General features: G+C 35.0%; 2 protein-coding genes across 11 annotated transcripts in view; both read right to left on the bottom strand.

Moving 5' to 3' along the window:
• LOC105381837 (cGMP-dependent protein kinase, isozyme 2 forms cD4/T1/T3A/T3B) overlaps positions 1 to 20,260 on the bottom strand; it is an 84,678-nt gene extending 64,418 nt beyond the window's left edge. Inside the window, exons 1-2 of one of the 2 annotated variants that reach the window (XM_011551637.3) lie at positions 19,919 to 20,260; positions 541 to 1,191 (exon numbers count right to left, since the gene is read on the bottom strand). In XM_011551637.3, coding sequence (XP_011549939.2) covers positions 541 to 1,019 — 479 coding nt within the window. In that variant the 5' untranslated portion in view covers positions 1,020 to 1,191; positions 19,919 to 20,260. Of the gene's footprint in view, positions 1 to 540; positions 1,192 to 8,635; positions 8,965 to 19,918 lie in introns of those variants that run through there. The other variant, XM_038117236.2, reaches the window with a different exon arrangement.
• Positions 20,261 to 21,863: 1,603 nt separating this feature from the next.
• LOC105381838 (long-chain-fatty-acid--CoA ligase 1) overlaps positions 21,864 to 24,527 on the bottom strand; it is a 36,795-nt gene continuing 34,131 nt past the window's right edge. For all 9 annotated transcript variants that reach the window (XM_048623172.1, XM_038116894.2, XM_048623175.1 and 6 more), the window contains one exon: positions 21,864 to 24,230. In XM_048623172.1, the coding sequence (XP_048479129.1) occupies positions 24,093 to 24,230 (138 nt within the window). In that variant the 3' untranslated portion in view covers positions 21,864 to 24,092. The remainder of the gene's footprint in view (positions 24,231 to 24,527) is intronic.

Here is a 24,527-nt window from a genome sequence, read left to right as displayed (position 1 = left end):
TTTTTTTACTCCAGAAAAATATAAAATGATTATGTTGTATGGTTTGAGCCCTTTTATAGTCCAAGACCAAGAATATTCAAAGTCAAAGTTAAGATTGATAATGAATGCCTTCGACGGGCAAGTCGTTTGGTATTTCCAAGAAACGATACGAGCTGGAAGCAAATTGAGGTAACAGACGATGGTGGCATTATGGAGAATAAACCATTACAGTTAATAGAGGCAACAGCTACCTGCGTGATGTGAGCACACTTCATCACAAGTCTCTAAGCACCTTTACTGTTCATAGAATTCTAGGTTATTGTGTACACATTATGCAAAACAATAGGTAATAACTAATTAAAAAACTAATTGTGTTGCACCAGCACACATAATAACGTACAGTGAACATTGATGTCGATTTTGATGGCACAAATTCTAATTTAAGAGCTTTCAAAACCTTAAATCGCTGGCAAATTTTACAGTTTGAAAGCTCTAAAATTAGAATCTGTGTCTTCAGTATCGACATCAGTGTAAGTGTTAATAATGAAACAAGTAACTCACGCGTCATTCTTGTCGTAGACGGGGAAGGTCTGGTGCGTGAGGTCCTGCAGCGAGGAGCTGGTCTGCGGCTCCGCGGAGATGCCCTGCGCGCGCTGCTTCCGCGGCGCCCGCGCGCCCCGCACGTACTGCTGGTAGGGGAACACGCTCTGCAGCTTGTCCAGCTGCGACCGCAGCTCCAGCATCTCCTGCTCGCGCTGCCGCAGCAGCCCCTCCAGCTCCCGGATGCGGTCCAGCAGCGGCTGCTCCCCGCCCCCCGCGCTCGCCACGCACCCCTCCGACTCCGACCCCAGCCCCGGGGTCCCCATTCTCACGCTCAACTCAACGTCTCTATAAGTCTCGTCTAATGCTCGTCGGTCGCCGTTCACTGTAGGCGCCACGGTAAGGGCACTTAGGTTATTATGCGTTAGAACCCTCGGCTCATCGTCACCAGCTACGCGCTGTGACGATCCAAAGCAGAGGGTGTCGAAGCACACGCGCATTCACTTGGCTTCCGGGCACTACACGTGAATTCCAGGAGGAATTGGCACTTGGGTTCAGGGTTCACTTGGCGGCACTGGCACTGGGTGAGTGTGTCGGTGTGTGTGCGGGTGCGTGCGGCGACGGCGCGGGCGGGACTGGGCCGAGACTACGCCGGCGGCGCGGTGACGACGCCTGCAGAAGTGCAACTCAGATTAGGTTCAATTTCCTTAAACTCTACAAACATCAGCATTGTTACCATCTAATGAAAAGTATAATAAAATATCCATCTAAGATTCCTGTATAATTATATTTTTTTGGTTGATTTTGAAATGAAAATTGAAGATTTAAATTGCGCTAATGCACGAGTAAATATTTTTCCAAAAATAGAACTTCATACATGAGGAAATAAAATGAATCATTAAAGGATTTGAGTTTTAAGACCCATAATTAGGTAATTAAATATTATACAAAGATAAAAAAATAACTCAGTGACAAAACTTTTATATACATAGAGATCTTCAGTAACAGTATGTGTAGTATGATGATGACGACTTAATCAATACAAAACCTGCCAATTGACGTGCCAACTGCTCAAGTGGGAAAAGTGAAACTTTCCGATGGTTTTTGGATCTTGCACAAAATCATATAGGAAGCATAACAAATATAAACATTATCTATTTCTGTTTGGCAATAGCCAGTTATCAGATTTAAAACTTTATAAAAGGAACATCATATTAATAATAATGTTATAACTAGTGCGGAAGTTAATAGATACTAACAATTAACTTGTTTATAATATAAATATCAAGTCAGAATACAAGATTGACCTTTTAAGTCTAGAGGTTAAAGAAATCTAATCTAAATATTCCAAGATTGATTGAAAATTAGAATAAATACACAAACAACTGTGTCAACAGTCGGTGTCTCCGTAAACAAAACCGTGCGATTTAAAACATACCACTCAGGGCAGAGAGCCAATGCAAATGGGAACTGTTTTCTTTCATTAATATTCGTTTTAAATATAATTGGAATCTAAATTTTCTAGAGATGTATTCGTAACTATAGCAACATAGCGTTTTACATTCCTATTATTTTTAAATGTTATCCTAACTAATCCAAACATGCTCTATCAGACAAGCATTTTTACTACGTTCTTCGATATCTCACATCTATTTTTCGCTTTCTTGGTGATAAATATGAAAATAAGCTCAACTTTCCTTTCCCCACCTACTTATACTGCAACATAGTAACTCGCTACTTGACTGGCTGTAGCAAGTTTTCCTTCAACTACGAGTCTACCATAAGTAGTTGACTTGACTCTATCCAGAACAATAGTAATTAATTCAATATTGAAATATGTAACGTGTACGATAATAGTTTCCTATTCCGACCTTACCCTAGTTTACCGGAGTGGGTGTCCGGAGAATATTCTGCATACACTTCCGGTGGGTGTACATACACTTTGTTCTGCCCTCGAAAGTTTATCATAACATAACTGCCTCATACTCATATGCACACAATCGCTATGAAAGAGCCATTGATGTAGACATAATACACTAAATGTTTAGCTCTAAAGTAATGCTCTCGTATCAATGTCGACATTATCTGGAGACTTCATGTGACTTCAGATGAATTGATAGGTACACAGTTCAGTATATTGATTGATAACATTAGAATATTCATCTCAGCTCAGCATTAACAGTACATATTATAGGTACAAACAAATATTATAGGAAATATGTTTATATTTAGCGCATCAAGTAGTGATTTTGTCGGCTATCTTGACATTTTACATGGAATTTCAATAGTATTCGTTTATCTGTCATCTTATACCTAGACATAATGCAGATAAACGACGCGACGCAGGCGCCAGTTAGATGGTTGGTATTTAAAATTTTGTTAAAAATTGTGTGACGCCAACAGAGAAGTTTATTTATCGCTATCATCATTGTAAATTATTAGGATTGGTAAGTAATATACTCAAGGTCACAATCCCTTTGAGAACTCCTCTGATACTGAAGCGCCTTAAAATCTTAGAAAGAATATTATACTAGAGGGGCAACCTATTGCAGCAAAAGCCAAAAATCTAAATCTTGCAGGAATGCACAAAAACACTTGAATCAGTTTCACTCGGCTCACAATATCACTTTTTCAGCACCCTGTATATGTGAAAGATAATTGGATATTGCAACAGAAAATGCTAAATAAAATTGATAAATTTATTTTATATGCCAATAACTCTGGATGGTTAAATATTAAACAATATCTCACAGACAGATTATCTCAAGTGTAAGGGGCGTTTTAAATACCAGATACAGAAGTCAAAACTTATTGCTTACAATGAAAATAAATAATTCTCTTAGACTCTCTTGTATGTAAGTTATGGTTATGACATAATCGCACCCTCTACCTTTTGATCGTTAATTAAAGGTTAATATGTAACCTCGTAAAAGTCGTAAAGTAATACTGTAATAAAGAGATAAATCTTGAAAAATATAATTTGGTCCAGAATAAGAATTGAATCTAGTTATTGGGACTAATAAAATTTAATGGACTTCCTTCTTGTTACAGCCACATAGGTCATATGTGTTAAAATACTATCTTATAATCTAGACCGAAAATACTTAAATAGCTATAATAATATTTTCTTTGTTTCAACCCTGATATCTTGCGTGTAAAAGCTAATGTTACAGGTATAATATTAATAGTAGGTGTCGATTATTATGACATTAGTAAGGCGTACAATTTGTTAGATGTCACATTAAAGAGTTAATTGCCGTTAATTATGAACGATGGCGTCGTAAAATCTTAAAATATTCTTCAATCTTGTCCCAATTCAAGTTTGTATTGCGACTTTGCTCTACTCACACCTCTATAAATACATTGTTGAGTAAGTATAGTCAAGCTATTATAATTCATAAAAAGGTATAAGCATATTTTCAAGACATTGTGTTTTTGAGTAACTCTAGCAGTTTTATGTTTTTATATCATGAGATAGTTAACACGACTACAAGACGATCCCTGGACGCAACTGGTTACACAAGCATCGCAAGTAGATGCTATTTAAATCTCGCCACGAATGCAGTTAGGAGCGTCAACCCTGCAGCTTTTCTCTACCATTCCTATTTTTAGCTCCGTCAATTAAATCCAATTCTACATACATGAGACAAGCGAGGGCTGTCACAAGCTCAATTATGTGATTTACGACAAACAAGTCCAGTCTGTGACTGCCTGTGTTAGTGAAATCGCGTTTAGAGCAAATTAAAAATAATTGTTCTTCATTGAATTGCGCTCTTAGTCAATGTGCCTTTTCATCATTTGCTCCAAGCGTAGATTTCATTGCATCCATATCGTCAATGAAACATGTAAGTATTTGAATTGCTATATCATTATTTTTTTATTATGTCATACAATAAAACATATGCTTTTAATTTAACTTCTTTTGTTTCATCATCAGTTATGGCTAAACCTTCCAGTTTGTTTGTTAGTATATATTTTGCCCGTTTCTCCCAAGAGTAAGAACAAGTGTGTTTCATTCAGGATTTATCATCCTTATCCAGGTTAATTTGTTTACTTGATGAGTCAATAAAGGGAAGAGTCCTCTTGCGTCACAATGGGCCACATCCGCAGCGGAGCGTGTGGGCCGAGAGGCTCTTCTCTTGCTTGGATAAGTTGGACACGAAGTTTCTGAGCTCTAACCACGACTCTATCTTATTGGATTAAACCTACCGCTAGCCTGACAGCTCCAGCGTTCGGTTTTTTATTAAGATCGAGTAACCCTTTTGGGGCTACTGTTGCTTGACGAAATACAAAGTGTTGGAGAGAGGAGATGCAATTGGTAGGTTTAACACAACGAGATAGAGACCTGGTTAGAGCAGCAGCTGTATTAAAAGTAGTATTTCAAGCCAGAGTAGAGCCCCAGGACAAAGCGTGGACCTATATCGGCTGGGTTATTTATAAATGACCGCACTTGCTGGATCAAACATAGTATCTAAAATATAGCGCTCACAGTTCAGTGCATCGGTCTCTACGATTGCTAGTAACCTAATCAAATATACGTAAGGCCTTGGTCTCCTATTTACGCCGTAGGTCGAGTCCAGCGTCACGCCGTAGGCCGCGTCACTATGCTCACTATAGAAATGTACTGATGCGGTCTCCCTCACACGCCGACGTTGGCGCGTAGACATAATGAACATTGTGACGCGGCCTACGGCGGTGACACTTGACGCGACCTACGGAGTAAATAGGAGACCCGGGCCTAAATAAACATCTGAAAATTCACCCTGCCTGAAAAGATTTGAAAGAAACATAACAGGATATAAGTAACAATTACAATTATGATTTATTGCGTTGATCTTTTTATCAACCTTCAATATGTATGTTTGTGTCTAGATACCTACTCGTATAGTTAAATCCCCATGGACATCGGCACATCTAGTCTATCTAGATGAGATCTTTGTGATGCTTTATAGAATACTAAATTGTTTAAATGGCGTGCGTGACCATTCATCTAACGTGTATACTTGCCGGAGATAACAACTGTGGCATTGAGAAAAAGACCGGCATAAATTAATCAATGCAAAACACAGTTTGCAATCTATTTGAGTATTTCAAAGTATTGACACTCCGCTGACAGTACATTGACAGTTGGTGCTGAAGTAGCGATTAAGCTTGTGTGCCGATCGCCGATCGATAAATAAATCAATTACCTTTATTATTAGCATTAGCTATTTGTGTAGTTGTGGTTGGTACTTCACACCTATGTAGGAGTACAATTAATTTATTTGCCCATTGATTGTGTGATTGTGAAATATAGATATAGGACACAAGTATGATCGCATGCATTTCAACAATTTTGTTTTATTTTGATTTACAATGTTATTTGTTTAATCAATAAAGTTAGGTTCTGTTAAGTAAGAAGCAACGATGTATTTTCGTAAGTAAAGGTTAAGTTCTAAACTTAAAAAAAAAATATAAATAACTATTATGTATCTACATAAATTTACTATAATGTTTTATATTAATAAATACATAGTATAAATAGTAGTATACATATATAAATATAATTATTACATAATAATATATAGTAGTAGTATATATATAATACTATATAAATATACAAATAAATAAAATGTATGTTTTTACTTACGTAATTTCATCATAACTACTTTTAGAGAAAACACATCAATTGTTATTTTTAAATGTCTGCATAAAAACCAAAAACTTAATTGTCTCAAGTTGCAGTGACTCAAAAATTAAAAAATAAGGTTAACTTTTAAATTACAGGATTTATTTTTATTGAGCTGACAACAGTATTGCGGACCCTACAAAACACAGGGTCGCTCTGTGGGTAATTTTTAATTATTTTTATTTTTTTTATGACAAGTGACAAGTTGTATAGGCATAATGGCGGCGTATGTCAAGCTCAATATGGTGTCGACATTTCTGACATCAATGACTTTGTGGGATTTTAAACGCATTTATAATCTGAATCATTTCATATTATATTTTTGTAAAAATTAAAATCAATCATCTTTTAAGTTTAACGCCTAACAAAATTTAATAAGGTTTTCGATGATGAAGTTGAGACTAATTATGTTAATGGTTCCGGTTAGAACTTCATACAAAAGATTGGAAACAGTGTTTGAAAAAATATATTTTATTAAATGTACTTATGTATGTTTGTTAGTTGTTACTCTTTCACGGGACAACGACTGTAGGTAATATTGATGAAATTTGGTTATTTTAGAAGCGGAGCTTGCGGGCATTAGCTAGTAATAACATGACATATTGTACATTTATTTTTGCGGGTAATAATTTTTTATTGGTCATTACAAAGAAAGAGGTGTAATACCTATTCTACATAAAATTGAACGAGATATAATGTTTCTCGTAGCCGCAAAATAGGGAAACTGTGGGTTTCACTGGTCATTCTGCTATTACCTATTAAAACTTTCTCACAGCTTGCATTAAATGTCACTTCACATTAGCCCAGACTGCAGTTGGGATCATAATGATAACGTCCAATAATAAAAAGGAACTTTATTTCTAGTTAAGTACTTAAACTTTACAGGCACTCTAGACTCTACCCCTTTTAATAGATCTAACACAGAAAAAAAGTTTTCTTATGCAAAACGCATGCAAATCCCGGTGAACCGCCAATCGACAAACCTACTTATCGTGATTTCGTGAAGTTTCAAAATTGTTTTTGTTCATCATTGTTAAAACGCAATAAATGTTTATCACGAGATTTTGACAATTTGAACGGTATTTGACAGATCCAGAAAAGGTCCATCCATTTGATAGCGCTAACATCTGCATTAGTTTTATGCACGTTTTATGAGTGTCTACGTCACTTTACATTAAAGCAAGACATTTTGGTCACTGTATGGAACCAGGGTGACATTGGTGTGAATTCTGATATCTCAATATTTTTTTAACGATGTCTATTAAAAAAAATGCTCATAGAATAGAGGTTAATGGAAACACTCATAATATCGAATATTAAACGAAGAATTTCAGGTTTTCACAGTATTAAAATGGAATTTATGCCGTCAGAATATAACCATCATTACAGACTTGACATGAGTACAGTTTAATCAGTAACTGGATGGACATAATAGACAACCCTACCGCTTCTGGCGTCAGTTTAGCGTATGTCCGGTAATTGAAACCGCGTGATGTCGATATGTTTATACTTATGCCGATAGAATGTAATGTGTACGTTTGTACGTAATGCTGATATTAGTTGAGTTCTACCATTGTGGAAATTACATTCTTGCCCCCTTACCACAGTTCAATAGCTAAAACCTTCTGTAACGTGTATATGAATAGGGGGGTTATGCTTTTAATTATTTGATGCCTGCGAGGAAGACAAAGGGTTAACACAACTTAAAATATGTACCGAATTTTTCTTTAGTCGACGAAAAACCGTAAAAAAGATACGTAGTAATTGCCACTTCTTATTGTAAATAGTTAGAACAATTAAAGCCAATGTAATAAAATTTTCTTTTTTTAGCCGCAGATAAGATAAAGAAGTAATTAGGCACTGCCAATACAAACTTTACAAATAAAACCAGTGTAATTAACTTGTACTACTAAAATGTCGTACTTGTGCTTACTGGAAATAAATAATTAGTTACTCGTAGGAAACCCGCGCCTTAACCATAAAAGTGATAAGTAAACTAGTAAGAAAATTAAAAAATGGGTAGGTAAGTATATAAATTTACACTACCCCGACAGTCAAGATGGGACGTTTTTGAAACGAATGAACTGATTTCGATGAATCACTGTTTGCATGTTAGATTAATAGGTGCTTTAGTTTCAGAGCTAGCTTAAGTAATTATTGTCACGTTTTTTACGAACTTCTACATTTTTACTTGTTATTTAATTAATATGTATCGTAGATACAGATAGAGATGTTGTCGGGACTTCACTGCTGGGTATATCGACCTGCCTTCGTGTGGTTCACTGACAATATATACTCTAAAAAGGAAATATTGTAAATCCATAGTTACTTACATGATACAGTGGTTTACTTAGTTACATCACTGGCATTGGCATACATCAATCATATTTTTATTTAGGAAGATTCACTAAAAAGTAGCATTGATAGATACTGGCTGTATAGGCTTACCAAATAATATTCCAAAGAAAACCTTCTCGAGAAGATTTCCCGATAGCCGAGTGCCTCACTGTCACGCCACACAAACTATATTTGAGCAATCCGAAAACTTACACAACAGTCTATTCTTACTCACAATAATCACTTTATCTTTATCACGACTTTGCAACACAGATTTTTTGAGATACCTATTTACGTATTGACTGATAATGGCCCGAAATTGAGTTGGAGCGATGGAAAGATCCTGGCGGGTTCACGTGATTGGTCGGGAGAGGCGCGCTGAGGCGGCTGTCTGCTCACTGCGTGACTGATTGACTGGACGCAAACAAGTGCGAACCACTTGAGTAGGCTCACCACTTCACGAGTGAGTGCGAGAAGAAATGCGATTGACGGGATTGAAATTAATGGCGATGCGTTTGTCGCTGGCTGCGGTGGAAGGTGCTTACTTGAATGTATCACCCAGAGATTTATGAGATTTGATGGTAATGACGGTACGGTGGGATAAATTTTTATTCAATCAAATTTAATTCAAATCAAATGTGTATTTTTCTTTTTTTTTCACGTACTATGCAGGTAGGACAGTAATAAAAATTAATGTATAAAATAAAAATAAACTTACATTTAAAAATTCATGGCCTGCCATCTGTGGACGAGTAGCGGTACTTTTTGGTGAGTCACAACTTTAACACTTTTTTTATTTATTCGGCTTTTAAGAATTTTCAATAGATGGCGCTGCAAGAATGTTTAAATAGTATATTGTAAGTAGAATAATAATAATAACAAAGTGTAATAAAATAATAAACAGTGATAATTTAATCAAGAAAATTAATAAAATAAAATATAATATAATTAAAAAGACCTATAGTATTCCCTTCCGAACTACACAGACCTTTTTACCCTGGGCCTGTGTTGGTCAAAATTGCATCTAAGTATAGGTAAACTAAGTAGGTACCTAGCATACGCATATAATATTCTCTACCCACCCCTATCTTTTCACCGATAAAGTGGATTTAAGGACCGACCATCTACGATCATTCAATATTGATAATATCACAGTGACATAGACCTTCGAAGTCGCGATAGGTGATGCAATTTAGGCCAAAAATATCACACGTTGTTGACGATAATGAAAGTAGGTAGGCAGATCGATAAAAAAAATACGTTTATTGACTGATGAATTGATAATAATGGTGGCTGAATCCGAATGCATAATACACTCGCGAACAATGAAAATGTTCCACCGAAATATAAATATGCATTACCTAGGTATACCTACACGATATTCTATACTATCGGTACCAATACCTATACAATCTAACATTGGACGAAGTTTATCAAACGGCATTGTATTCTATTTATAAACTGGAAGGACTTATAAACGATATAGGTATGGGTAAGTACGATTGGTACAATATTATACTGTAGGTACTAGGTAAGTATTTGTATTTAATATTTAAAGGTCTCTATGAAAATTTCTTGTTCATACCTTTTTACTTATTTTACTCGTACGAGCAGCACCATATTTACAACCAAGATTAAAACAAAACACAAAACATATTTTGTGCTCTTCCCGGTAAGTATACTTACTGGGAATCATTAGAGTAATTTAAGTTAGTACCTACTCAATTAAGTAAGAAGAAGTAGGTATTTCAAGTGTGACAAGTTAATTCGGGGTTATTACGAGAAGCGGTGCAGTGGGTTCACTTCAGCTTACGAAAAACTAAGTATCGGAGCGCTGCTGCGCTAACCGCGTCTCTATCTCGTTGCAGTAAACATACCGATTGCATGACAGCTTGTGTTCGTTTTTTGTGAAGGTAGAGTAACCCTCCCAAGGAAGGAACATGGTGGAGAGTGCATTCCGTCAGTTTTCCTTGTATCGTCATCGCCGTGGAGAGATCTGAATGATTCATGATGTCAGGGTAGCAACAGCAACATGGCTGCGCCTGCGCCACACAAGACATAATTTGCCTTTTACATCACATTAATGAATGTAATTTATGAATGCATTTAAATTTACTTAATATGCGAGGACATCCACACAAATCGCGTTTTTACTTCACAGTGTGTTTCGATTTCGACAACCCTGTCTAAGTTACAGTAGGCCTATCACCATAGGCCAAGCAAGGATGGCACAATTTTATTTATCAATCAGCATCACTGCTTTTATACAAAATTGTACCTTAAAGCTTGTGAATTTGGTTAGTAATTTAATGACCGAATACTAGAAAACTATAAAACCAGCCTGGCTGGCTTTATAGCAACAACTAGCTAGGACTTAGAACATAACCGGTTCCCGGACATTCCTTTCATAGTGTTAGGTATTAACGTAACAGAAACACCGTGGCTTATCACAACGCCTTATAAAGTTCGAAATTTTCCTAAAAAATTAAGCATAAACATACATACCACCCAGTATACACATATGTATGATAATATGAGTTTATTTGCTACCGAGTTTTTTTTTTTTATCAAAATACGAAAACATAAAAAATACGTTTTGAAATATGGGTGACTCAAAATTGGAATGTGATATAATATTGTGTCGTGAATTCATATTTAGTGAATGTGTTTATGTAATCTCCTCGCCTTCACCTTTTTCTTTTACTCACGATTTTTGTATCGGAACATACAAACGGTAATATTGAAAACAATTGCATACGCTGGTTTTTTTTTTAAATAACAAGATAACATTAAATAACATAAAACGTGGTAAAGCGATGCTGCAGGCGCTGGAATATGTACGGTCAGCTGCATAAGTAGCTATACACTTCAGACCTTGTTAAACTGACGAACCGTCAATGTCTCAATGAATTGATAGGCGGTTTTAGATTGACAAGGTACAAAAGTGTATAGCTACTTATGCAGCTGACAGTACCTAACTATGCTTTAGATACAAAAGGAAACTTCGCCATAATTTGACTTCTTTTGTGCTAAAGATCGTGGCCAAGACTAAATCGGGTAAGTCCTAATGAGTTCATCACGGTTGATTTTAGAATTGACTATTTAATTTATGTCATATCTTTGTGATTAAATTAGTCACGACCTGGAAATTTCGAAAATAACCACAATCGCATTAAAAAAGCGGTATCAATAGGAAACATAGAAACGCTGTTAGTTATAAATTATATACTGAGGGCTTTTAGGATTTTAGAACCATTTCCATATTTTCAAAGCTATAAAATTAAAAAAATAATTTCGTTGAAAGTTGGCGTGAAATAATGTGGGCCCAATATTATTAATTCCCAAAGCATAGTACAGTGCCACAAACTTATCTGTATCGGTGACAGCTCACATAAATGACTAAATATTTCTTAATTCTATAAGATTTTAAGTTTGCTCGTATTGTTAATTCGCTCTTGCGGTGTTAATAAACCCATCTAATCATTTACAATATACAATTCATTAGTAAGTAATGAGATATGGATCAATTTAGTTCGCTCTCACCGGAACAGATAAGTTTGTCACACTATACCATAATTGACACAGGTCTTTTGCGTCACTACTCACTACCTCAGCTGGGGATGTGGCATAAGTTCCATGTAAAAGGGGTCCTTACTTGGCCAGTCCCACTATAAACTAGAAGCATTCTGTGCAACTTCGCTTCCAAATATAGAATCCAGGACAAGAATAGCTCTCTAGAATTAGTTAGCAGTTCGCATCTGGGAGGTCACTCTATTATGACGAAAAATGCACGAAAGAGAGCTGTTGTGCAATTTGCACGTTTAAATCAACGAGATAGAGACGTGGCTCACGCAATAGCGCTCCGAAACTACGTTTTTCTTTATACACCCACCGGCAATGAAAAGGTTCCATTGAGAAAAGCACCAAATTACTTCTAAACGGACAAGGCTAGCTTAATGCCGTCTTTTGCAACATTGGAGTACATTTTACAGAGCATCAGGATATTACCAACTAAAATCGGTAAATGCAATTTTTAATATAATCTTTGAAAAAATTGGCGTCGTTTTGTCGGCATTTTGTGAGTGGAACGTTTTAATTGCCCGGCAGTGTATATAGAGTGACCCCCTGTGCGCTAAGTCCGTATCGGGCCGACACGATCTCTGTATAACGGTTGCTTTTGTTTCACTCAAAATGTATGTTTAAAACAAAAAACTACATCAGACATGGTCTTTATTAATGTAGAGTTTCGTACTGCATTATTGTTTTCGAAACTGCTGGTGAGCAAATAGATCTCAGAATCCTTCCTACTTATTGGCAGTCCCAATATTAAATGTGTTTAAAAAAACTCATTAATAACATAACTACAGCGAATTTCGTAATAATTAAGTAAATTAATATAATACAACTTTGATAAGATGAAGCAGCAATAGACAAGGCACTTAATTAATTAAATACTTACCTACATACTAGTACTTCTCGTAAATAAGGTAATGCTAAAACGCACATAAACCGCTCATCCTCATAATAAAACAAAACATTGCGGTAAAGAACAAGTTGTTATCATCTAAAATTACCCGTTGTATGTAGGGCAAAATTTAAATAGCTATCGTGCACCTCATTAGGTTGAATAAAACTCTGGCTTGCCTCTAGTGTGGCCGTGTTTATCGAAAAATGTAAATTATTTGCAATGTATCGCGCCGCTGATGTCATTATTTTTAGTAATTAGCCTACTTACGATACAGGGGGGTCACTCTATCTGACGAAAAATGAAGTTTCGGGGCGGTGCTACGCGAGCCACGACTCTATCTCGTTGTGTTAAACGTGCCGATTGCACGTCAGCTCTCGTTCGTTCGTTTTTCGTCAGTATAGAGTAACGCTCCAGTTACATCTGAAGATACGGAAGCCTTAAAGTGCTTAGCAAATAACGTTTCAGATATGTATCAGTTATACATACTTACCGAAAGGCTAATCTATGGACAGAACCTAGTGTTTAAAGATAGAACAAGTAGATGCCAAAAAAGAGAATAATATTATGGAACGAGAAGGAGACTTTTAGGGCATAGCAAAGTTTTAAGGCATCGCAGGAAACAGTAATATTAATAAGGGAGAGAAAGAGGAAAGATTTTGGTTGTTTGTTGGTTCGTGATGGGCTCTGAATTCCTGACCGATTAAAATTAACTAATATAATATAAAGCTACAAGATCCACGAGTGCTATAGGCTATAATTAATTAAAATAATATTACTATTCGTTTCAAAGGTTGACATTCAACTTGCATAATTATGAGGCTGTCCATTGGCATACAATATTTATCACATTATGATACAATACAAAATTGTATTCTTATAGTAGATTTTTTTTTATTTCTCTCGGATCTTGGATACAAATTAATCTGTCACCAAGCCAAATCTCATTACAGATTTAAAAAACTCATTGGCACCTGAAGGTGTTGAAAATTTATGTCTCATAATATAAAAGTTCATGTATTTTAATAGTGTTTGGGAATAAGTTTCTTAAAGTGTTCAGTTTAATGACTCGCTATTAATCTAGCAATTTGGTCCAGGATTTAGAACATTATAATGGTAATAAAGATTAAATTATTACTTTTAGTTTTATGTTTAAATCGTATAGGCATTAGGCACAGTAGACGTATCTGGTATAGGTAAATACCTACCTAAACACAGCAATGTTACTTGTTAGTAGTGGTAATCCTATAAACTACTGGCCTGTCAAAGATTCATAAAATGTTCTGCGATAATAACGTAAGATATTATTATATTTTTACATAATAGTGGTATACTACAAACCTAATAGATATCAACTTAGGTACCTATAGAATTTATTATCGTACAAATAGTTCAATACAAATAAACACATAATCAAATTGTACAGTTCAAATTTTGAAACATAAATTATTTTCAACCTCTCAGAATGAAAACAACAATTCCAATCACGTACAAATACTAACATCGTGTTTGATGTCCAAAAAAGGCAACTGAAAATCGACAATTGATTTTAAATATTCCGTTTGAATTCTTACAAGGCTCTGACGACTATTGCTTTTTAATTGTGTGAAATCGCAACATCCTATGTGAATGTTAAGTTTCCTACGATCTGGAATAGAGGTGATCTAGAATATAAATACGAGGACGATGTTGAAATTATTTTAAAACAAAAAATATAGGTAACTAGCTGTTCCCGCGAGCTTCGCGGCGCCTTTAAAAGTTTTCCCGTGGGAATTCAGGGATAAAAAGTAGCCTATGTTCTTTGTCAGGGTCTAGGTCTAGACCATATGTGTAACAAATTTCATTCAAATCCGTTCAGTAGTTTTGGCGTGAAAGAGTAACAGACAGACAGACACAGTTACTTTCGCATTTATAATATTATTTAGGATATATATATATATATATATATATATATATATATATATATATATATATATATATATATATATATATATATATATATATATATATATATAAGTAGTTAGGATTAAATCCGATTTTGCTGGAATAAGGACCACGGAGGATGACCCAAGTTTTGTTGTTTTGTTGCAGATTCATAACTTTTGAAATAAGCATCATCATATCTTATTTTACTGACTGCGCGTATATTAGCTTTCTGGAATTCATGAGTTTACAACTTAACACTCAATTTCCTTAATTTTTTCCCGTATTGGCTTCAATAATTATTCAGGTACACATTATATAAATTGTATTTTTCACCTGTACACTATAAAATATTACGTATACTGTATCTGTATCTAAAACGGCTATAGCAATTGTAATTTCAACATTAAAGGTTTTAAATATTTAAATGTTATTACGTTCTGAACTTCATAGTCGATATAAAGCGACGACATATTACCATGCAACCCACATCGGCTACGTCGAACCACTGATATTTACCCCGGGCACGTGGGGTTACGAAGAATTGCATTACACTTTTTGCATAGATGCATAATTTATAGATACCAAAACCAAACGTGGCACTATTGATCCAATAGGTACAATACATGAGAGCTGAAGGTGATCAGTGATTTTATATAAAAAATAAACATTACCTACCTATGTAAAAAATAAAGAAAAATGTGAATGAATGAACGTATCCAATTTCAAACTTGGGCACAACTGTGAATGATTTGAATTAGGATTATTTTAGGTGTCCTAAACGTGCGTTTATTAAAATTTTAACAATGTTTATTTTAGATGTTAAGTTAATACTTAATAATTTGTTGAAAAAATACTATTTACGTAGTCATTTTACCATTAACGTAACAGGAAAGGCATAACTGCACATTTCATGAATTTGTCATTCAATATGGTGAGTTGTACCAATAAACAAAGATTTCATTTAGTTTTATTTGCATAGCGCATAAGCTGTTCTAAACATAGACTTGTTTATAATTCATCCTACGCATTTAATCGTTGTGACTCTAGGCTAAGTATATATAGGTATATATGGGTGTATATTATGTAGTGTTGGAAGATTTTTACGACACGAAAGTAGGAGCAGTCGTAAAAGTGAATTAATGCAGTATTTTACAGAATATAAAGTTGTTTTTTATTCAAAACTATTAACGGTTTCAGGTCAAAATAAAGTATTATCTTGATGTTTTTTTTTGCGTATGAGAAAAGAAAATTTTACATCCACTTTAACTAAAAATAGTTTTATGAGATTATATTAAAACTAGACCTAACCTACTTCCAATCCAAGACCATCAGTCGGTACATTTCATTGCAACAAAAATAGTTTAACTCTTAGGTACTTCTTTTAGGGATTCTAAACTTTAGTTGTCCCAATAATAGAGACTTTTGATAATATGTATTGTGATCATGAGCGTCCATTGACAAATTTTCTTTATAAGGCTTACTTTTACCAATAATCGGCTGATGCCAATTTCAATGATTCAAAAATACCCGAGTCTGCGTTGTTCTATTGCAGGGGTCGGCAAGTAGTTTTAGGTAGAGTCCGGATATTGGTCGAAAATTTTTTAAAGGTCCAGAAAAATAAACAACTGATATAATAAGTAAGCTAGTTATTACTAAAATTTGTGAGTAAAATTGTAACGGCGGTCTTAAGCCAGGTTTTTATAGTTTGGTTCTCGTGAAGAACAGCTAATTAGAAGAATGTCTTCTAAGTGAGCGTCTGTTAATCTCAAACAATATTTGTTTTTCAAATAATTCTGAATTTGTTTAAAAGGTGTTTCGCATATGTATGTCGAACCAAAAATAGTCAATTTTGATATTCTTCTGGGACATGTATGACCCAAAATCCTTCAGTTGACACCTTTTTATATATTTGCAAAGACACATCTTCTTGCAGATCGATTATTTCCATTTGAAGTGACGCCTTTGGTAGATTAAATAACTTGGCAGCAAGGACTTTTGCTTGGCAGCCACATCTGACCATTCGACGGCTGCATCAACTTAAAAGGGTGACTTAAGAATCAGATATAGCTTGCCCATCTCTGCAAAGTCTCGGAACCTTGTGGCGAATTCATTGCTAAGATCGGCCAAAAATACATAGGTACATATACCTACATACATATGCACTCACGACTGTAATCCCCGGAGGGGTAGTCAGAGGTGGCTCACAAGCGAGCCACGCACTTTTCGCAGAACATTTGTACTCACGTGATAGGTGCGAACCATATGGCCGTTTTGGGATAAATACAATGCACTTAGTTAGCAATTTTTTCCATCACCGTAAGAGCACGTGGTATTATTGTACTTAAACTTCTTAATTGAAAACACAATTGAAAGAATTCATTGGTACAGGCCAGGATTTGAACCCACGGCCTCTCGATTGAGAGGACGACGCCTTATCCACTACGCCACCACTGCTCGATATTCAAATAGGCCAAAAATGTTGTCCTTATTATAATTATTATGGTCGTCCGAGATGCTATAAGTACCTACCTATGAACAGAGCGCGCGCGGCGACTCGACAGCGCGGGCGGCGCGGCGGCGGCGGCGCGATGATTTTGATCGATATAGATGTTGTAAAACAGATTTATTAGATTCGGTAGGTACTTAGTTAGATTGGTTCAAAATATTACAATAATATTCAAAGTATTTATGTATACTTGACATGCCTACATTACAATATTTGGCGGTCCGAGGTTCAACCTTTCGCGGTCCGCAAACGGACCGCGGTCCGCCTGTTGCTGACCGTTGTTCTATTGGATTCAAATAAAAATGAATAGTCTCCTAATATGTTTTTCCGAAGCTGTAACGATTGTGGTATCAGCCGTAACGTAATTTGCCCTTACTGGCGCATTTTTTCTTTGTGTATTTAAAGGTACCTACTATGTATTCTAATTACGAATTGTGACCAAGTATGTGACATCATTGATTCTAAATTCGACTGTTTCTGATAACCGATAACCGACTGATAAAGTAATACAGATAACACATCACGGCCTAATCTTGAAACATCGATATTTAGCTTTTAGTGTAAGCATCATATAGTAGCTCGCTATCTTCCTAGATCATATTCGATAAGATTTTTGAGTTATTTTTGCCAAATTGGTGCGCAAAAGAAATTATGTTTTCAAAACTCAGTATTTAACGGCAACAGTAAAACTTACTTACGTAACTGTTTTTCAATACATATACAATTCACATAGGTACTTCGTCAAGTTACCTATTAGAATATTGAGATTTTATTATCTAAAGGAACAGGTTTCATCAAATAAAGTACTTAAAGTGATAAGGATAATACTCGTAATTAACCTATGCAAGTTTTATAAAATGTAGTGTACGAAAATTTTCTGAAAATGCTCAATAAGATTACGATCGATAGAGTTCTAATTTGAAAATGAAGGAATTAAATACTGCTTATTACAATAATATTGAAACTAAATTATTTTGGAGTAAATTTTAAATCCAAAATAATAAATGCGTATTTTTTTATTATCTTGAATGTAAACTGGAAATCATAAGTAGATACTTTTTGCATGTGTTTTAAGACGGGCGGAAGATCAATTTACGCAAATTGACTTTTTGTATCACTCGCCAGCGCCAAGCAATATAACTGCATCATTAATATTTTTTAAAGTACCTAAGTATAATAAAAATCCAGGTAGGTAGTTTGATACTGTAGTGTCAGGGAATAGGTAATGATTGACCTAATTAAAGTTGTAGGTACCTACTTAGAAGTTTGAAAAATTCCAAATACCTACATTTATAATGGAATCAAGTATAATGTGATAGCATTCTAGTTCTGCTTTTCTTCATATTATGGGTGTTAAATATAAATGGCGGTCTTAGTCTTAGTACCTAGTGATAAATCGAAACAAAAAATAACTTAGATAAGAAGTTTCTGTTTTTGGAAGCATCGATCACATAAGAATCCTTCAAATGAAAAATACCTTTGGCAATCAAACATTAATGAATAACATAAGAAGGAAACTATTGAAAGGCTAGAAGATCTACTTCCATGCAGACAGATCTGATATGTTAGGAACACTAAGGTAATTTAGAATTTGATATTGAATTGTACCCTAGAACATGGATGTAGTTTCTACTTCCATGCCCTTGAGGGGCCTAGAGTGTCTAGCTAGATAGTAGGTAGATGGTAGATGGTGAGATTGAAAGGTCAATAGATATCAGAATTTTGAAGAGAACCTTAGCTGTCCGATATCAGTGAAAGTTATGTTTTACCTACTATAGTTAAGTAAGCTTTTAATTAGGTATTGCTTAAAGAATTTGCAGCTCATGATGACATTGATGATGAATAAGCTGAATACCGTGTACCTAATAATATAAGTACCTTACCTATAGGTATAGTATAATATGATACACATTTAATGACGCCAATCAAACGTAGGTAGTGTTGCAATAAATATTTTTTTTGCTATGTCACCATGAATAGTTAGGTAAGTACTAACTATGAACTAATAAAACATTAGGTAGGTATCATTAAAATTTGTTGTTTACATTAAATTTCTTTATTAGTTCATAGGTTAAAATCCAGTACCCCATAGATGTTAATTATTTGATAAGAGATTAACGTAAGATCGACATCAAATGTATCCAACGAAAGTTTACTTAATAAAGGTACAGATTCCATTCATTCCATCCACATACACAAAGTATCAGAACCTGCGCTTAGGGCATTGCTTGGTACAGTTCACGTTACGACGATGTGGCACAAAATGGTAGCAAATGCACTTGAACCTCTCGTAAACTGCTGATTAACCGCCATTCCACTGGGAGCTATTTTTAGAATCAGTACAGAGATCACGTCTTTGTCTGCTGTAATGTAAATGACTATCAAGCGTTCGTCCTCCGAGCTCGGACCGGCCGCGACGCGATCATCAAAACAATCCCATTACATAACCTAAAAAACCATTCCACTCCACCAACAAAATATACAGAACCACACTCACCTTCCCGAAACATGGTCCAAAACTTGTCTTCCTTCATGATGTTGTATTTTAGAAACACAGTGAGGTTATGGACACAATCGTTTGTAAACGTCACATCGTTTTGACAAGTTACGCGCGATGACACTGCCACCTGTTTGACTAGGGTTGCGCGGGAGTGTTTCTGGTGTTTCGTTCGCGCTTCGGTTCCCGGAATGGCATATTTGGGTTGCACAAACTGGATGTAGTGTGGTGGTGTGTCGTGGCGTGGGTACGGGCCGCGAAGGTCACCGAACAGGCGCCGGCGGAGGGCGGGAGGGACGCGGGCAGCCGGCGCGCCGACCACTGGCTTACTAAACTAAACGACTCTTGCTTGTTGCGTTGCTCCGCTCGCTTGCCCCGGCATCGACGCACCCGGCGGACGATAAACGATAAGCGCATCGCACAAAATGTTATGTTGGGTTTGGTCTTGTTTACGTATTACTTACGGTTCTACAGGCATCAATGCTTCGTTTTGTTTCTATTTGTGAGTTTTATAAATAATAAGTAAGTACTTATGTATTTATTATTATAACTAGGGAAATAACATAGAAGTTAAATAAGTAGGTAGGTGGTATTTACTTACCATCTTACCAACTTAATAGATTTCCCATTATTTTATTAGGTCATTGATAAGTATTTAGTTTATTAATATTAGCTTGCCTAGTAGGTATACTATTGTATTCAATTGTTATTGTTATGTACCTACTTAAGTAGCATCTGTACCTACATACTAAATAGCAATCTAACTAAAAATCTGGCTAGGAATTTCAGATAGCTATCATGTAGATAGTTATCCATTACATCAATATTTGGCTACGGTATTATCCTTACCTTCGAACAAACATGCTCATTATCCACCATTGCATTTCAGATAAAAAATTCCACTACTCACCTCTAGGTGGCGCTAAAATAGCTACTTAATAAAATCTCACTCTTTTCATAAGCTATTGAGAATACTCCATTGAGAAGTTCAAGTTGTTGTATCTCGTCAACACTCGTCAACATAGAACTTCATGGTACTTAATCAACTTATCACCCCAGGGTTGCTAACCTTATTGTCTCTTTGGCAGATATGGAACTACCCCGTTCTGCCACTGCCACTTTAACTTATCAGACGTTATATTCAACAGCCATGGCGGCCTCCTTGGTTCTCTCATAGGTCACTAGACTCACCAGCCTATCCTCTTCGTTAGGGGAGGAGTAGTATGTTTCTTGTGTCTGTGTGATTTCTGATATCATCCATAAAAGAAACCCAAATATTATTTCAAGGTGTGGGTTAATTTAAGTTCTATATTTTTATATGCGCCGTCGCTATACTATACCTAAGTAATAGATGATTAGTTAGGTACTCATCACAAAGCTGATCTAATCTTCATTGTTGTCAACAACAAGATTACAAGTTAAAAACACGATTATTGATCAAATAATTTAACACCATGCCAACTATACTTATGTTTATGTTCAAAGATGGTTCAAAGTTGGAAAATATTGAGGAAAATTCTGAGCTAGCTAATTCTGTTAAATCACAGTTTATTAAAAACAATGGTGCAACGTTTACTAACGGCATGGTCATTGATTTATTATCAGAAAACCTTTGTGCTAAAGTAGGTCACAATACGTAACCTATCATCAAAGTTCGCCATCGTGTCACGATACCTGACTCATGGTAAAGTTCGATGGTGAGATACCTAGTATCCGGTCACGCACGATACATTATACTTATCTATGAAGTTCTCATCTTTGTTATTAGGTCAACTTTATTTTCAAAACCTATGTTTTTCTTCTTATATTTAAATACAAAGAATCTGCCCAACTGTACCTAAATACACGAGACACAAAATATCGGAACTTTGTACTCGTGAGAAAAGACAGAAAACAAGAGTCAACCTTTTTGGAAATGCCAAACCCATAAAATAAAAGAAAGTCATAATTTTCGCATTTTTATTTAAAAATAAATTATTATAGTACAATTTGCACCAATAACAACAAAATTTTGGTTTGAACAACACAAACTCGGTATCGTTACAATCGCCCAAAGCATGAATATTGTCTACATAGAATAAAAAAATACGGTGCGATAGGATGAAAAGTACAAATTAATATTAGATTGTCCAAATAACTATACTTAGTAGTTATATTATTTCGAATTAACTAACATCGGTCTTAGCAAGAATTTCCCACAAATCGGCTTTACAACCCGTTATGGAAAGACAGATGAACTAGAGGTCCAAGAAACTTAATTTTCAGATAAAACCGATATTAGCCAACTAGAGTAGTAAGTTATAATCACACATCAACTCATACTTTAAAAAAAACTAACATAAACGGAGATTCACCTTCTAATAGTATACTGCATTTAAAACTCAGTCGCACACAGCAAACGCATAATAGAAAAGAAAATACAGTCAGCAGGTATTTTCTTCACTAAATATAAAATAAACTTACATTCCGTCAAACTTTGCCTATTAACTAAAAAAAAACTGGACGATATCTGACTTAAGAATTTGATGATCGTATAAAGCCTTGAAGCAGATTCGCAAAATCTCTAAATTGAATCATGAAATTCTTAATTTAGACACCGTGTAGTATTTTACAAATCGTCCTTAGTTACAGAAGGCACGGCTGCGTAGAGAATATATTTTCACGTTATGCTAAAACTATTTACTTATGTAATTTGTTATGTTCTATGAAACGATCAGCCACTACCCAAAGCCTTCATGCACCTCCGTGTTAATTGAAATTTTCATCTATTAAATTTGGGTTAGGTTTACCTACTTTCATCAAACTACCTCAAAAAGTATTGCTTAACATTTATTCTAATAATTTATTGTTAGCAATTAAAACTTTCTTCTGGACCTACTTAGTGATTCATACACTTATCCTTCTATCCATATAATAATAATAGGACTCCAAATAAATAGTTCACATATCTTTAGCGGAAAAAGTAATCAGATTTTAATGTACTCTGAGTTTGAAATGATTCGTAAAGTGTACATGAATTTCAGTTTATTTGAATCGGCAAGATTAAAGCAATGGGGTTCGAAGGACTAGTCTATAAATATAATTATATTTTTGGACGTAAAAAGAGTTTCAAGATTATGAATCAAAGCTTGCGTGCCCTTGTGGGTTAATAATTTACAGATAAGAATGTTATTTTTAGAGACGCTTAGTGAGTAGATTAAAGATACGGGTACGATAATAATTTTCACTCCCATTCACAATAATTATAACAAAACTGTGTTGCTAAAGTAAATCAAAAGCTTTATCAATAATTGACTCATAATTTACCTTAGTATTTTATTGCTAGTGAATATTACAGTTTTATTTACAAGCATTTATGCTAGTTTTGAATAGTTTGCCTCTATGTTAGTTGAATCTAATCGTTTTGTCCGCATTTATCCTTATAATATGATGGTTATGTAGTTGTTTCGTTCTTAGCAACAAACGAAAATGCATCATTTGCAAAACGTGCATGTTATAAAATAATTATGTGTAGGTGATCATATTATTAACTAATGCACCTATTGTCATGCTTATAAAAACGATTTTATGTGTAGATAATTTAAGTTTATACCTAAGTAAATCTAACATACTGAAAGCTGTTTTTTCAGTAGTTAAATCAACCGGTACACAAAGGTACGTAATTACATGGTTACTTTTCAATGCGGTGTTAACATTTAAATCTCTTTCAATGATTTTGTCATCACTTTAAATGAGTAACTTGTTAATCAGGTAGTTTTAACAGCATAAGATCTTATACTTTTACATAGGTATATCAGCAGCCTCTTCATAACTGTATAGCTCTTGCTTTTGGAGCTTAAATAACTTTAAAAACTAAAGTATATCGTATTAATCGTATTATACAATTAACAACATTTCATGCAATGAACTTCACTTCCGAAATTCCGACACACTTTAACATAATATCTTGGTCCTAGACCATTATTTAATGTAATAACCGCTCAACATTTCGAGTTCCACCAAACAGCATATCCTACAAATTTTCCTAGATGGATAAGTTATAACCATGTTTTGCTTACCATGTTTCTTAACTAGATATTCTGGTTTCCCCACAACAAGTTCAGAACTAGAAGTGCTTGCAGCGTGATCAGGGTCCATTGCATTTAATGTGCATCATAAATCAAGTATGCTATTGTTATTCGAGTTGCTTGTACATGTCCTCTATTTGTGGTTTGAAGTAGTTCCTGATCTCTGGTCGTTTCGCCTTCAGGGTCGGTGTTAGAAGTCCGTTCTGTACGGAGAATGGGTCCGGGTGTAGATAGATGTCCTTCACCTGAGGAATAATACGAGCTTTAATATTTACTATCTTCTTGTATCACTGATGCATCTAATTGTCTAAGTCGTTTTTTTTTTGCAGTAAAAGGTTTATTTATTGTAAGTTTATAGATTCAGTACTCTCGATTTAAAAGGAGTATTCATGGTCCCAAAAATAACTATGCGGTCAAATTCAAAATCAAAAAAAACATTTTTTTTAAAAATCGACATTAGTTCACTTGAAATTAGTATATTAATTTATCTCTTAGGCTTATAAAATTCAACAGCTCACATATCAAACATCCTTTTCCACAGG

The sequence above is a fragment of the Plutella xylostella genome, chromosome 3 (genome assembly GCF_932276165.1).
Source record: "Plutella xylostella chromosome 3, ilPluXylo3.1, whole genome shotgun sequence".
Taxonomy (NCBI): domain Eukaryota; kingdom Metazoa; phylum Arthropoda; class Insecta; order Lepidoptera; family Plutellidae; genus Plutella; species Plutella xylostella.
Note: the sequence above shows the minus strand (reverse complement) of the source record. Positions and strands in the feature narration are given on the sequence as shown.